This window comes from Sinohyriopsis cumingii, chromosome 3 (assembly GCF_028554795.1).
Source record: "Sinohyriopsis cumingii isolate HCF-2022 chromosome 3, ASM2855479v2, whole genome shotgun sequence".
NCBI classification, from domain to species: domain Eukaryota; kingdom Metazoa; phylum Mollusca; class Bivalvia; order Unionida; family Unionidae; genus Sinohyriopsis; species Sinohyriopsis cumingii.
Genome location: NC_142963.1, coordinates 3,526,440 through 3,543,579, shown reverse-complemented (window position 1 = coordinate 3,543,579; position 17,140 = coordinate 3,526,440). Strand labels below are relative to the sequence as shown.

Sequence of the window (17,140 nt, the reverse complement as noted above, 5' to 3'; positions counted from 1 at the left end):
ATTGCTAATGAATACAGATAAATCGGTGCCTTTCTTTGAACCTCTTTTTAGAGCATGCTTGAAGGGGTCATAAACAGTATAACATGCCCATATTAACGAGTCTATGTCCACTCCATGGTGGTCATCATAAGTGACTCCAGTAGTGTGGTGTGCAGAGCTATGGAGATGCCACAGGAAGTCCATCAGTATGCATGGTGAGATGGTGGAGTTTTTTTAATCCTCTCTACTCTTTCATCCCCACCCCACCCACCCCCACACAGCAGGATGTTTTGAAAAATCATCTGAACTGTACTGTATGCATACAAAAATGCAATCCAAATTTCATTTGTCTACCTCAAGTCCTTTTTTTGCCTGCTTAATTGTGCAAACAAAGTTTTGTCTGTAAAGGAAAAGTCAAAATGTTCAATGACCTGAAAATTTAATGTGACCATCAACTTATAACCTAAATTCAAAAGTATTTGTAATATTTCTCTATAATGTATTTGGGACACTGACAGACATATGAAAAAATGTACATTCATATGGAGAGACAAAAGCAAAATAATAAGCCCCCTTCTGCAAACCCAGTGGAGACATTTCAAATGAACAACTGATAATTACCTCTGGGGACATGCCATACTGGTGATAGTTTTCTGTGACATTTTCTTTGGTCAAGTATTGATGTACATCTCTTGGCAAGCCTCCCAGCAAATGACTCTTCTGTGCATCTTGAAAGAAAATGTTACCAAAAATTCTCTCTCAGAATGTACATTTCTTTGTGGAAGTTCTTAAACAGCAGAGACAGAGAAAATCTTATCTTCACTATTAAACTGTTATAGATGGTTTGTACCCTATATTTAGACCAAGACTGCCGATGTACGGTCAAAACTGTCCTAAAAGTCACCATTACTCAGGGGTCACCTGTGCTCAATGGATAATCTAATCCCCCTTTTAAAAAAATTCCCCTTAAATGTCCTGAATGTCGTCAGCAGATCAGTGATTTCTCCTTAAGCAGTCATTACAGCATATCTACACTGACTGTTCATTCTATTCAAACTGAGTTTTTGCTTCATAAAGAAGGCATTCCTTTGGTAAAGGAATATGATGTGAGTAGTCATTACAGCATATCTACAATGACTGTTCATTTTGCTTCATAAGGAAGGCATTCCTTTGGTAAAGGAACATGATGTGAGTAGATGTAAAAATACTTCTTTTCTTGATTGTACTTGTAATTCCAGTCATGCTGACAGTGTAGAAATGTGTCAGTAGGTCAAATGCAAAAGTGAGGCAGTATTTATCATTATGGTAGAATGTCAAAGCAATGTGTTTGCTGGAAGGGGGGAAAAGTAGTTATGTGATTGGAGAAAAAATGGAAGTCATCTTTTGTGCTTGTGCAACAGGTATAGTTAGATATCTTCATCTATTTGCCTGTAATTTAAAGCTATCACTGAGGAAAAATTTTAATCTTTGAGAAGATATATGAGTTACATCCCATTTAATTAAGGTCAAGATTCATTCAATATTCAAATGATGTCTGTAAAGGCAGGTGAAGTTTCAGTTCATGGGTCACACTGAGCAGCAATATACAGCTTCTTCTGATTTCTGTTCATCACAGGTGTCAAACATAAACCGACTGTCTTTTGATTTCTGTTCATCACAGGTGTCAAACATAAACCGACTGTCTTCTGATTTCTGTTCATCACAGGTGTCAAACATAAACTGACTGTCTTTTGATTTCTGTCCATCACAGGTGTCAAACATAAACCGACTGTCTTTTGATTTTGGTGAGTGAGCAACTGACAAATCCAAATACACAGCATTAACAAACCAAAATTGGTGTATATTTTCAATGTCTGGTGCATAACAAGAAGTCTCAACTGAACAAAAAAATTCTTAAGATGCCTCAACTGACCAGCAAGCTTCTTAGTATGTCTCGACTGACCAGCAAGCTTCTTAGTATGTTTTGACTCATTAGAAAGCTTCTTAGGATGTCTCAGCTGACCAACAAGCTTCTTAAGATGTCTCAACTGATCAACACACTTCTTAAGATGTCTCAACTGACCAACAAGCTTCTTAGTATGTCTCAACTGACCATCAAGCTTCTTAGGATGTCCCAACTGACCAGCAAGCTTCTTGGTATGTCTTGACTGACCATCAAGCTTCACAGGATGTCTTGACTGACCAACTAGCTTCTTAGGATGTCTCAACGGACCAGCAAGCTTCTTAGGATGTCTTGACTGACCAAGGGAACAGACCTAAATGTCCCTACTGCAAGCAGTTGAGGTATATAAAGACCAAAATTATTTCATTAATGTCAGACTTTAATCAGCTACAGGTCATCTATAAAAATATAGAAAAGATGTTCATATAATTTATTTGTCTAGGTCAAACACACCACATAATTTTCATAATAGTCTAGTCCATTTTCACCCAATAGGTCTTGAGCTGTACAAGTGTGAAATCTAGGCCTTAAGTCATTCAAGTATGAAAGTATGGGTGAAAAAAAAAAAAAACCCTGAAATGGTGTGAAATTCTGATTATGTCATTTATATAGGCATAAAAATGCCAGGCAGATTTCATCTGTTTAAAACTTTGATCACACAAACTTGTGCTTTGTTAAATTAGAGTACACATATTTTTTTACCTTCCTAATTAGGCGTATAAATACTTTTCAAAAGCAATCACGAGTTAAATGAAGTACTTGTGATATTACAATGGTACAGAATTTAGATGTATATGACAGCAGTGTTTCGATAAAAGTGAAAAATATGTATTACATTTCACAACATAATACAAGCTTGATTTATTTTTCCAAACATAAGGTAATTTTTATTTTTAGTCCATACGATTAAGAGCCATTCAAAAATGTGCTGCATTAAGTGTAGACTGAAACCACTAGTATAATTACTGCATACATCTACTTATAAACAAAGACCAACTGCAAATACACAGATCTGCTGTTATATCATACATTGGCAGATCTGCGTCTATGGAGTTTGTTAGGAGCAATCAGTAGAATAAACATCACAGATCCTGATTTGCTGGTATAATTATGCAATGGCAGATCAGGGTCCATGTTGACTGCAGTTGGACTGAATGAGTGACTGTGCAAGGTATCAGCAACTGTACATGTTCACTGTTTAGCAAGATTAACACACATACATATTTTCAAGTGGAATAAAGTAAAATAAGGAGATAAACTTCTGGTTTAGTACTGAATTTAGTCTACTCAGTCTGTCTTTAGAAATCATATGATCCAAGGATTATACTTCCAATCTATGGACAAAATCAAACAGATTTATTACAAGGGTTGAAACAATAGGATTTTACTGATTTGTTATATGTCAATACATATTTTTAGTCAGTGTTACTTATATACAGTAGAATTTTTTTGCATTATATTGTCCATAATGCATTTTGCTGCTTTAGTGTCTTTACACCCCGCTTTTACATTTTTATAATATATTCCTCATTTACATAGAGGATGTTGCGGTAATTTGGCATAAAAGATTTTTATTAAAAGCTACTTGCCCAATCAACCAGACATCATGTACATACATCTATTGAAAGCTACTTGCCCTGTCAACCAGACATCATGTACATACATATATTGAAAGCTACTTGCCCTGTCAACCAGACATTATGTATATACATATATTGAAAGCTACTTGCCCTGTCAACCAGACGTCATGCACAAACATCTGTTGAAAGCTACTTGCCCTGTCAACCAGACATCATATACATACATGCATTGAAAGCTACTTGCCCCATCAACCATACATCATGTACATATTTCTATTGAAAGCTACTTGCCCTGTCAACCACACGTCATGTACATACATCTATTGAAAGCTACTTGCCCTGTCAACCATACATCATGTACATACATCTATTGAAAGCTACTTGCCCTGTCAACCAGACATCATGTACATACATCTATTGAAAGCTACTTGCCCATCAACCATACATCATGTACATACATATGTTGAAAGCTACTTGCCCCATCAACCATACATCATGTACATATTTCTATTGAAAGCTACTTGCCCTGTCAACCACACGTCATGTACATACATCTATTGAAAGCTACTTGCCCTGTCAACCAGACATCATGTACATACATCAACATAGTACTCTATCTTCAATATTGTTGGGATAGGATTGATTAAATTTTCCATTTTCTCTAAGATTAATTTAGTTTCAAAAACTATCATTGCCCAAAGTTCTTATGTACCAGTACTCTAAAATATACTCTGGAGTACAGAGTACTTTTCTTTTTGAAACCAGGAGTATGAGTACTTTAACTTATTAAGAACAGGAATATGACAACAAGTACAACTAACAAGTACTTGAATTTGAGTACAATGTACTCCACCACCCCATGTCTGATCAAAATGAGCAATGTAGGTAAAATGGTAGAATATTTATGCAATATTTAAAATTTCAGTCCTTTTCTTTCTCTAGGTTTCAAAACTGTCCACATTTTACCTTGGGTAAAGTTGAGGGGCCAATTCACATTGGTTGAGTCAAATGTGGTGAGAAGATCCTGTCCTGCTGTTATTGCTGTTAGAAGCTGAAATCCCAGGCATGTACCCCAAACTGGGAAATAATCACCTTTGTCATGGGCCTGTAATACAAATTAATTTGGAAAAGTAAAGATCTTCCTAATTATAATGCTGTACATAGAAGCTATTGAGTATTTCATCTAATAGCGGAGTACACAATAAATATAATTTTACAACCACCTAACGAAATGGAATTAATGACCATATTCATTTTATAACAGGAACCATGTCATATTGATGGGCCTTGTGGTAAGACTGCCTAATAATAAAGAATATGATAAATATAATTTTACAATCGGTTAATGAAATGAGTTTCATAACCATACTCATTTTTTAAGTACAGGAACTGTGTTACAATGCAGGGCCTTATAGTGAAGGAGTACTGTACATAATACATATAATTCTTTTACTAAATAATGAAATGGTATCCAATACCATACTTACTTTATAACAGGAACTGTTACACTGAAGGTCTTACAGTGAAGGAGTGTTGTATTAGTCATACAAATAAGATTATCTCAAATATTGTATCAAGATTTTTCTGCAAAGTATAGTCCAACATCTAATTCTGCTATTAATCTATTACAAAGAAAAACTCACTGGTGTGGTCAATCTATTCAATATTCAGTGTCACTTATTGCTGAAGAACCCCATAAATTCTACAAGAAACAATGAAACATTAAATTCAAAAACACCTGACTGAACCTAACACTAAAACTTGGTTACCTAGTGATTTTAAGTCTCAGCACACTCATACACATATCTGGAATCATAAGAGTACATGTATTTCGATATGGATAAGTGATAACTGGAATTTGAGTAAAACATTTTACCAAACATGACTGTCACTTCTTAGTGCTAACTAATTTATGGCTCAATGCAGGAAAACAAAAAAAATATGCAAACCGTAACTTGTAAACTCACAATCATTAAAATAAAGATGTTACACTCAGAAGGATGATGGATGCCTCTACAATGCTATGTGCACCCCAAACAAAAAATGTTCCAGACAACAATTTGTGCAAAAAAATGTGTTAATACTTAAACTATCTTTCATATAAGACAGTAATTGTTTAAGTACAATTTACTATTTAAAGGATCAGAGGTAGCAGAAAACTTTTAATATTTACTGATATTAAAATATTAAAATTTTTGCATCTTCATATTACCTATGCAGTAATATGGCTTTTTCTATGGTGTTAACCATACTGGCACATGCAGTAATATGGCTTTTTCTATGGTGTTAACCATATCGGCACATACAGTAATATGGCTTTTTCTATGGTGTTAACCATACTGGCACGTACAGTAATATGGCTTTTTCTATGATGTTAACCATATCGGCACATACAGTAATATGGCTTTTTCTATGGTGTTAACCATATCGGCACATACAGAATACGGAAATTTCATGCAAATCAATGCTTTCTGCCCACAAATATATAATCAAAAGAAAATCAGTTTTTTAATAAATATAAAGAAATATGTTACTAGTAATGTAACTTTTTGCATTGACACTGATTCGTTTGTGAAATATTTCCATACATCTACTAAAAATTAGAGATATCCTCTATGAATTAATCACAGATCTGAAAGCTGCTCTTCTGTGGCAAATTTCTTTTGAATCAATTTTGTGAGATTTGCACTGAAATTAGACTTTTGATGGAAAATGTATCACTGATATCCTAAAATCCTAACATACAAGGCTTTTTCTTTTCTTGAAAAGTATACTTATTGCTTCCCTTCCTACGAAGCCATATGTTCTTTAATAGCAAGGTAGGTATATAAACCAATTTTTTTCTAGTAAAATGTTTTTTTTCCCAATAATATTTACCCTAGCATATTACTTTAGAAATACTATTACCTCACAAATCCAGCCCTCACATGCCAAAACGTTTTTGTAGCTCAAAAGCTAAAGTGGCACTCTACAGTTTCGTATTTTGCATGGGTTAGGATTTTAAAGAAAAAGAATTTCCCTGGCTTTCCTCACTGGTTATACTGGCTATTTAAAAAATACCTTGTATATCTTAGGTATAATTCAAAGAACCTTTAATTCCCTTTATTATGATTGATGGGTGTACTATGAGTTATAGAGTATACAACTTGGCCTTACTTCAGATGTGCACCTTTCAAAAATAAAGGTAGCTCTACTTGGTCATTTTCACTTCCTGAACTTAAGAGGTAAATTGCATAAAAAAGAGCCGATAACTTTTTTACATTTTATATATTTGGTAATTCATTCATTGCACTTTCAGAAGCTTGTATTGTCTAGTCTGGCAAAATTCATTTTCCCTATTTTAATAGCTGCTATGTATAGTGTACTTTAGATTAATTCAGGCTGATTTTTTTTAACACAAGGGAGCAGTCATTTTAGTTAGCAGTGTGCTTAAATCATGTAAAATTTCCAAAAGTACAATATCCAAAGAAATATCACCCATATTACATTAATATAGCATAGAAGTATGCCAACATTCTCTCCATTGTGCATGTTTTAAATGTGAACTACTTCACCTTAATATGTCACTCTCTCAAAAGTACATATTAACTGGTAAGCACCCCCTAAAAGTTATCTGCTCACCTAGCTGGCAGTTAGAGTGATCTCCCCTTATTACTAAAGCATAAGGCATGCTCTCTCTATTGATGTACCACAGAAAAGCTGGGAGGGTGTATGTGTGTTATGATTGGGTAAGTATTATCAAAGAAACAATTTTACTATTAAAAATTGGTTTCTTCTTCAAATACATTACCCAGTCATAATGCCTTTGGAGAATAGTTAAGAGGTGGAGGAAGATACATATCCTGATCCCACAGAGACCATCTCTGGTTCCCTAAGGTATGTGACACACCTTCTAGATAAGCTGATCAGAAAACAGACTCCCTGTGACAGGGATTGGCATACCAAAATAGTAGGACACTTGTTCCCCAGTCCTCTGTGTTCACATCCATTCCGATCATGATTGCCAGAGGTTGTACTTGCAAAGGTATTCCCAGTGCGAGTCCAGAGTTGCTTCCCTGCCTTCAAGACACAGCCTCATATTGGGCAGATTGTGAAAGTTGGTTCAATGGTCCAAGGTTCAGTCTCTATTTGCACCAATGAATCACTGAGCAAAACTCATCAAGTGAAGGAATTCTCTACCAGATGGATTGTTCCATATAGGCAAGGAATCTACCATTGCATGAATTCAATTCTTGTTCCTGGGAGAAACATGTTCCTTTTACTTGAATATTGATTTCCAAACTAGTCAACCAAAATCTTTGTAGGGTACAAGGTCAGAGATGTCTTTGTTGGCAAAAAGATTGAGAATGAATGGTGTAACACATGAAATCATGTCTTGTCCAAAAATATAACTAGCCTGCTATTTGAAGCCTGTTGTAGGCAAATCACAGAGCTTTGGAAGCCATGTGAGTGGGGATGTGAAGTCATGCCTCTTGCAGTCCACACTGATTGTGTATTCTCCTACAAGGCAGGCATTAGAACCCACTTTTGCATCCCGTTGCAAACCCAAGATCATAAAAGAGTTGACTGAATGTACTTTGGTTGATGACCAAGTGATAAGTATTATGTTGTAACTGAAAGAACTCTGAACAAAGACTTTGAAGGTGCAGTGAACGTGATACAGAGTCCCCAGGAAACCATTTGTCAGGTCCACATGTCATCATGGTAAATCTTCCCCATTTGGCAAAGAAAGATTGGAGCCTTCTCCCTGCTGGGATCTGTAATAAGGGAGGCAGGATAGGGAGGGTCTCATGGAACACTTGTTAAAACAAAATGATCAACCTCCCTTTAACTCTTCCACTTAGTTTGGGAGAACTGGTTTTCAACATTGTAAATTCGGTAGTACTGCTTCCAGTAGGATGAGCCTTAGGGATATCCCTGCAAACTTTTGTTGGTTGCTTGCAAATTACTCCGCTGTACCCGAGACTTTGAGGTATGGTGGAAGGAATGCATCCTTGGTGGCTTGTTGTGAATTCCTTCAACCTGTTCATTAACGAGGAAATTAGATAATGAAGGTTGCAAACATAGTTTAGCCTATGATGGTCTTTAAGAAAGGTAGTGGTAGAGAGCATTCCATCTTGTTCCACCTTTTGTAAGTAAGTAGCTGCTGTTATGGCCATGTCAGCCTTTATATTGTGAGGTAGGCCATTCAATAAACATGCTTCCATGTATTTCCTTTGAGATTCAGGGTGGGACAAGGTAAACTGTATCCCACCTATTGAAAAGTGCCATAGATATTAGATGAAACATTGTTCCCCTATCACAGTGTTATGAATCAACTAATGGGTATACAAAAGGAAAACTGGGGGGAAGGTACTTGTGAGAAAAAAACATCCATAGCCAATTGGAACTTTTACTTGACAATTGTAAGCAGCCCCAAAGTGTCAGTAACACTGTCAGCAATTTAAAGTATAATTCTTACATAGACAATAATCACCTGATATCAGAACTGTAGAACCAGCAGGAAAGAGGACGACAGAACTACAATAAGAGTGGGCAGAAATTTTCTTCAGTCCAAGCCTCCAAGGTGGAGTTTCACTCATTACAGTAAGAGCTAATGACAATGAGTCTTGTAATACCTGTGAAGTAACTGGAGAAGAATGTCAAAGACTGTGGCTCACTACACTTGCAGCACATTATGAATTAGATTCCATTACTTCTAATGTGTCGCTAAGTAGAGGCTCATTTTGTGTAGCAGAGGCTTGAGGGTGAGTGAAGAGACATCTCTTGGAAACTGAGGCACCAAGATAGACATAGTATGACAGAAGTGTCCTGATTTAGTATCAGATTAGAATAATCCAAGAGGATGCCAATATAAACTGGACATCATCCACAGAAGTGCCTAGCAGCAGTATTTTAGACTGCTTCATGATAGTGCCCATGTGGACTGGACTTTGTCTGCAGGAAGTGCTTAGCAGCACTATGGAATATTGATTCATGTAGCCAGTCCATAATTCTCATATTCGAGACTGTAACTGAGGCTGTTGCTGCTGCCCGTTGACTTCTGTCCATAATATGCAAGTCTGACATGTATTCAAGGAATGGCAATCACAGAAAACTACACTTGTAGAGTGGTTGTCAGACTGGTCTCGCCCATGGTCTAAATCTGTAAGACAAAAAAAAAAGAGCAGACAGTAGATGAGCACCCTTGCTGAGTTACCCATTATGATAAATACCTGTAAAAGGGTGCACATGGTTTGTACAGATAGAGAATTAGAGCATCTCTATTAATATTTTCAAAGCGGATGCTAAATAATCAATTCTAGCAAAAAGTAACCTGTAGGAAGGACAATTTTTACTGTTGATACAGGTACAATCACTGAAGTATTGCTTATAGTAACTATATGTAAGAAGTGGAAAGCAAATAATTCTATTAACAACTTACCCATAGGAAGGCCAATTTTGGGACTGCCTCTACTGGTAAAATCACTGGAGCATTGCTTGTAGTAACTACATGTATGAGTTGGATGTATTGAGTAAACTATGTATAGAAAATTTACCTGTATTTATCCGACCATGGCAGAGGCAAAACAGTAATATAAATGAGTTTTCGACATTACATACAACAACCTGCACATAAAAAGGGAACTGAAGTATCATTACTGATTATGAGACATTGTTACCTGTAGGAAAGGCCCAAAGACTTTCTATATAGATAAAATCAGTAAAGTGTCACAAATACAACTATGAAACAGATGCTATGACAAGATAATATAGAAACTTAGCTGTATGTATCCTGACTTATACAGCAATATTAAACAAGTTTTCTATATCACGCACCAGACAAGCACTTATTTATATGGTTCCATAAATGTGAGGGGAAGCTGTTGTAACCCATGCAGGTATGGACCAAAGGCACCTAAGTGTGTGTAGGCGGCAAAGTGATTACATAAAATGTTAGGAAATTTTGTTGTCAGCAATAGGAAGAACAGAAAAGTTGGATATTTATAGATAGAGATTACTTCCCTGCAAAAATTGAAACTCCTCCACCTTGATCTAAAGTAGAAAACTTCCAAACTGCTTGTACGGATTTTGCAAAGCCTCTCTGTCATAATGAGTGTGATACTCTGCATGAGCAGATTTAGTACCTGAGGATTTCATGGGATTTGGTGCCAATCCTGGTATCAAGGGCAGATCACTGTATCTAACTGCCATCCAAGTGGGCAGATAACGTTTTGCTTTTTAGCTAAAAACAGTTTATCCTGGGATGGCTGGATTTTCAAGGTAGTAGTAGTTCCCCTAAGGTATTATTGTTGCATAATGTATTTGGACAAGAAAACGATAGTCTCTCAAGAATGGATGAGAAGATAAAAATACCCCACCATACCTATCCATGCAAAATATGCAAACAGGTCTGAACAACACAGACCCAGATCTGTTGTTTGTTTCTTTCTGCTGAAGATTTTAACTGCTGTGTTTGAGTTATTTTCTTCATAAATCACTTTGAAACCATGAGTGAACCTGTCATGGGTCAACAATGCTGGGTATCTAGGAAGTGCCTCTTTATCAGATTGTGTTTTTGTAAAATAACTGGCCAAATAAATTAATAAAAATATACAATTCATAGAAAGCAAGGTCAAAATATTATGTGATAGAATATTTCACCAAAAATATAATTATGTAGGCCTAGTAGTAGTAGTAGTAATAACAGCATCAAACCATAGTTATTCTAATAGATTCCCCAGGAGCAGTGTGATTTCCAAAGTGAAGAATGTGTTGATGTTGTGTCTGTGTTGATTTTTGTTTAATACTGCACATCCCTGTTGGACTCAAAACATTCATGAATTGTTCTGATTTTCTAACAGTCAGATTATTGTTAATTATTTGGACAAAACAGCCATATATGGATCTATATGCCTCGATAAGGAAGGAATTTCTTTTTATAGAAAAAAGGGAGGGGGTCATTTATTAGAGGGGGGTGGGCTTCTATTAGAATAACAAAGGTAGATTTATTTACCTGTACAGCCATTAGAAACAGCAACTTTCCAGCTTTAGCATACTCTGATGTTATGATATCAACATCCCCTCCAGGAAATAGTACTCTGTAATGGGACAAATTCACAAAGGTTTGATTCCTATATAACTTAATGTCTTGAAGTGGAATGTGTTCTCAGTAACAGAATCTAACTAAACCTATATTGTTTTGGCTTCGCATCAGCACAGACAAGCTAAATATCTTGAAATTTCTGCACAATTGACTTCAACAAGAATTTCCAAGGAATTACTTGTGTCACCAACTCCACTGATTGATAAAGAGCCATTTTCCTTTTCAAATGACCTTGACCTTGATGATGGTCAGAAGGCAGGTTCAGGGAGCATGGGTATTTAAGGGCAGATTTACCTGACTCTATGGTCCGAGTTTGATATCTTTCCCAGAGTTTGATAGTTAGCTCAGAGTGATGATTGAAAGTGCATGTAAATAAAAGAATATGTGTTTGCCAATTCTGTGGTCTAAGTATGATAGACAACTGTCCCAAGACATAGAACTTACAGCCTTAATGAAAAACTTTAAAATCAAAACTTAACCATTATTTTCAAATGACCCTAACCCTGACTGACAGAAAGAGAATAGAGGTACATGGATATTTCAGGGCTGAATTTATTGATTCTACAGGCGAAACAGTATAGTCATCACGCCTAGAGTTGTGGACTTAGGAAAAAGAAAAATCTCAACTCAGAACCTTAGCCACTGTTGATAGCATTGTCACTAGCAGAATGAATGATATTTAACTAGTTCAGTGACTTTTGTTATGAAGTTTAAACATACCAATTGCTGATGGACAACAAACAAACAAGTGATGACATATGATGCATGGCAGATGATAAGCCATAAGCTTACTTGATCATGTGGACGAGTGAGATCAAAGTTGATAGAAAATTACGTACATTTCAATACATAGAGGATATTTTTCTTTTCTAAAGTTAATACCAGATATATTTGATCATGTAGTACAAAAACATGATATTTTAATGAGTGTCAAAGCCACAAGTTAAAATATGTAGCTTTTGATACCACAAGACAAAATATAATTGGTATTAATGCAGGAAGAGACAAGTTTCTTTTTATTATATACCAAACTTGATCCAGAATCAAAGTTTCGAAGATTAAACCCACTCTTCTGCACAACACACTACCACCCACCCACTTTTTAAAAAATTCACCTCACATTCATAGCCTAATCATAATAATATATGTGATTTAAGAAAATTATAGGATTGGGTTTACCTAATCTATCACAGTAAATTACATTTTTGTATTTTATCTATGTGAAAATAACCCAAGTCTAATTCAGCAACGTATCACAGCAGATTTGTTCTTGTTACCAAGGAAATAAGGGCAAATAACTTCAGAGAGATGCAAACAGCATCTGGTCAAAGCTCTTTATCAAGGATTAAATTCTCTATTAATGTAAGACAGTTTTTATTTATTTGTTCTGGCTTACAAAATACTCATTGTTGTTGCTGCAGGTACAACTTTTGTGGTAACACATAACTAGCATCGCATAGCATGATAGGTAATCTTATATTTTCACATGTGAAAATATAAGGATGTATTTTTCACATGTAAAAATATAAGAATATATTTTTCATACGTGAAAATATATGAGTGAAATAGATGAAAATTATTTTGCCAATAAGTTTCTAAATTTCACACTTAAGGATATAATAAATAATTAAAAGTTGTGACCTTTGTATTATTTACACAACCCTAAAGACAGCTGTAACAAAGTTCTAAAATTAAGAAATGTAACCTACTTTGTCCAATCTTAGGTCAATGAAAATGTTTGTGCATGCATTGTTACTCAAGGCCACAATCAATCACATCTATTTAAAATCTTTATCACCATGTGCATTCTCCTACTTGGTAGTGATGATAATATACATATTGCATGTACTATACAGGTAAATGCTCAACTAAGTTATTTTCAAGGCTATATGTGCTGAACATTTCTTTTCCAACTCAGGATGTTAATATGCATGCATCAACATTTACATTTGTTTAAGTCAAGACAAATGTAGGTTACTTTTTCAGTCTGAACAAGAACGTTTTGTTAATTTTCTCAATATCAAGTCTTTGCTATGATACATTTTACAATTACATAATTAGCAGAAAGTTCTTAACTTTTTTCAGATCTAAGTTTAATAAATTTCAAGTACATAAACAGCTTCTCAAAGAAAAGTATATCACTGCTTTATAATTTTCAGATTTTCAAGACTATGTTAATAAACTGTGTGATGTGTGTGTTCATATATGTATATATGTATTCATGTAAGTATGTAAATGTATGAATTCATTTATGCATATGTGAATATTTTCATGTGGTTAGATACATGTGATTATATTTCATATGTGTGCACAGGCGATTAGATGTAAGTGGACATGTATTCATCTGTGTTCACAGGCGATTAGATGTAAGTGTACATGTATTCATCTGTGTTCACAGGCGATTAGATGTAAGTGGACATGTATTCATCTGTGTTCACAGGCGATTAGATGTAAGTGTACATGTATTCATCTGTGTTCACAGGCGATTAGATGTAAGTGGACATGTATTCATCTGTGTTCACAGGCGATTAGATGGAAGTGGACATGTATTCATCTGTGTTCACAGGTGATTAGATGTAAGTGGACATGTATTCATCTGTGTTCACAGGCGATTAGATGTAAGTGTACATGTATTCATCTGTGTTCACAGGCGATTAGATGTAAGTGGACATGTATTCATCTGTGTTCACAGGCAATTAGATGTAAGTGTACATGTATTCATCTGTGTTCACAGGCAATTAGATGTAAGTGGACATGTATTCATCTGTGTTCACAGGTGATTAGATGTAAGTGGACATGTATTCATCTGTGTTCACAGGCAATTAGATGTAAGTGTACATGTATTCATCTGTGTTCATAGGTGATTAGATGTAAGTGGACATGTATTCATCTGTGTTCACAGGCGATTAGATGTAAGTGGACATGTATTCATCTGTGTGCAGAGAAGAGGATGGGAATTTTTCAAAGAAGTTTTACCCATTAATGCTATTAAAGAGCTTTTCATAGTAGTCCTCAGGTTCTTTTACTCTGAAATAAGACAAATATGTTTGCATATCAAATTTCCATAGTTTACCAAGAAATCTATATTCACTACCTATCCAATATATCACTTTCAATTAATGATATCATAAAATTCCTAAGTCTTCAAAGTAAATTTGTAAATCTGTCTGATGGCTTCTAAATACTGCATCTAGTCAGCATTTCACCATCTAAATTTATTTAACAGCAGATTTTTAAAAAATCTAAACACATTTCTTCTAACCTGCAAACTGACCTGGTTATTACAAAGTTGACAATGGAAGATATATGAACAGCTGCTGGTAGGGGATATACTGCATTCACATAATGAATTGAAGCTGTTGGCAAGGGAGATACTGCAATTGTATAAACAAGAGAAACTGTTAGTAGGGGATATACTGTGATCACATAATGAATTGAAGCTGTTGGCAAGGGAGATACTGCAATTGTATAAACAAGAGAAACTGTTAGTAGGGGATATACTGTGATAACATAACGAATTGAAGCTGTTGGCAGGGGAGATACTACAATTGTACAAACAAGAGAAGCTGTAGGTAGGGGATATACTGTGATCACATAATGAATAAAAAAGTCTAAATAAAATCCATGAAACTTGAACATAACATGGTGGTGTTTCATTTTCAGGAAAATTAGGAAAAGTTCTGTAACTACAGAGAAGCATATTCAACTATGTTGCCTGCACTGTGTGAAAAAAGGACTTTCTAATTACATCCATAACATACCTCTTTTCTTAAGTAAAATAATACATAAATATTTTACAAGCCTACAGGCATGTAACGCACAATGTAAATTTGAAGTTAATTATGTTTTTACTGGAATAGTTATTCCATCACATGTTCGGAAATATACTCTGCTACCTCTTGAATATAGCAATGTCCAAAAGATGAACATTTTGTCTTACCAATTACCTCCGCTTATCAGCCACTGTACATGGTTACTCATCAACTGTATGTTTACCACTTTAAGCTCAATGAAGACGCATGCATTTGTGGGAAGGTGTGCAATGGGGTGAATAGTAATGTGATTCATAATTTACTAATAAATGTATTTTCTCCATTAAATCCATTTGCAATTCACATCAGTATGATGAGAAAAGGTGAAAGGTGAGGGAAATCATATGCATCCCACCAATACCATTGGCACCCTTTAGGGGATCAATGCCTGGATTCCCTACATGAAATATAAACTGCTCTTCCAACATGAGGACAGCACAAACAATGGTTAGATAATCTGTGATAACAATACATGAATAAGAAGAAAAGAATGACTTTCCCTTTGAAAAATATCTGGGTGAATCCAGTGTAAGTGCTAAATCCTCGCCTGTGAGGAGAATTTGCTGACATCAATTTGGCCTTTTGGTCATCTAGGCTACAAACAATGGACCCAACAGAAAAAATGACATAAGGTTGGCTGTACATGCCAGCAACAACTTCTAAAAAGGACTCAAAACCAAAAGTTATGTTCAAAATGCAAGGACTGCAGAGATCACTTTAATTTGCTAAGCTGAAATTTTCATGAGGCATGTCTGATCTTTTGAGATCATAGTGTATGCCAGGTTTATTACCTGCTACAGCCATGATATAAAGGCTATATCTTCTTTCCCAGCTTGTACTCACAAATATTGTACAAAAATAACCACTCATTTACAAACCCCAAAGTGTTTTACACTGCTATTTTTTTATGTAAAAGTAATGAAAAACAAAGAAATGAAACCAAATATTGACAAATTGTGTATATGTGTGTCAGTTGGACAGACGTGTAGCATGACGCCCCACCCAGTCACATTATCCTGACATCTAGTCGACCAGTTCTAACACTAACCTCTTAATGCTGAGTGCCTAGCAAGGCAGGTATTAATACCATTTTTATAAGTCTTTGGTATGACTTGGCCCAGGTTGGAACCTGTGACCTTCCGCATCCAAGGTGGACACTCTAACTACTAGGCCGCCAGGGCAGTCCTGAAATATTGTTAAAGTTATGTTAAAAATCCAAATCTCACATACACACTTATTCTAAAATTGTTTGAGAAAGTTCTTAAAATTCAGGCTCATAGACTTAAAGATTGGTTTGAAAATCAACAACTTCACTTAGCAAGAAGTAACAGTCATAGAACTTTTGGAATTTATTGTTACCTTCTCTCGATTAATTTCAGTGATATATAAATATATATATTTCCCATGGTGTCTGAACTTGGGATTTTGAGCTTTTGTTGGAGGTTTATGCTCCAAATTATCAAGAAATGACTTGATTCAGAAAAGCACAAGGTGTTCTTTAAATTATCATGTCTACATCCAGAACACATTCTTGCACTATTGAGTTACATACCTAATGGGAACAACTTGAGCACCAGCACTCTCAATGTACTTGATGTAGCTTGCAGGAATGTAGGTGTCACCATAAGTACCTGAGTCTGTTTCCTGTGCTAGAATACCTTCAAAGAAATTTAGTCAAGTTAATACCAGTCTGAATTTCCAGTTCAATCTTACAAAGTAACATTTTCTGATAAGTGAACAT

At 35.4% G+C, this 17,140-nt stretch overlaps 1 protein-coding gene across 6 annotated transcripts in view; it reads right to left on the bottom strand.

The window, feature by feature from the left end:
• LOC149802362 (gamma-glutamyl hydrolase-like) overlaps window positions 1–17,140 on the bottom strand; it is a 51,092-nt gene that overhangs the window by 14,237 nt on the left and 19,715 nt on the right. For all 6 annotated transcript variants that reach the window (XM_089951603.1, XM_089951598.1, XM_089951599.1 and 3 more), the window contains 5 exons: window positions 16,952–17,057; window positions 14,564–14,614; window positions 11,498–11,582; window positions 4,468–4,606; window positions 601–707 (listed from right to left, as the gene is read on the bottom strand). In XM_089951603.1, the coding sequence (XP_089807729.1) occupies window positions 601–707; window positions 4,468–4,606; window positions 11,498–11,582; window positions 14,564–14,614; window positions 16,952–17,057 (488 nt within the window). The remainder of the gene's footprint in view (window positions 1–600; window positions 708–4,467; window positions 4,607–11,497; window positions 11,583–14,563; window positions 14,615–16,951; window positions 17,058–17,140) is intronic.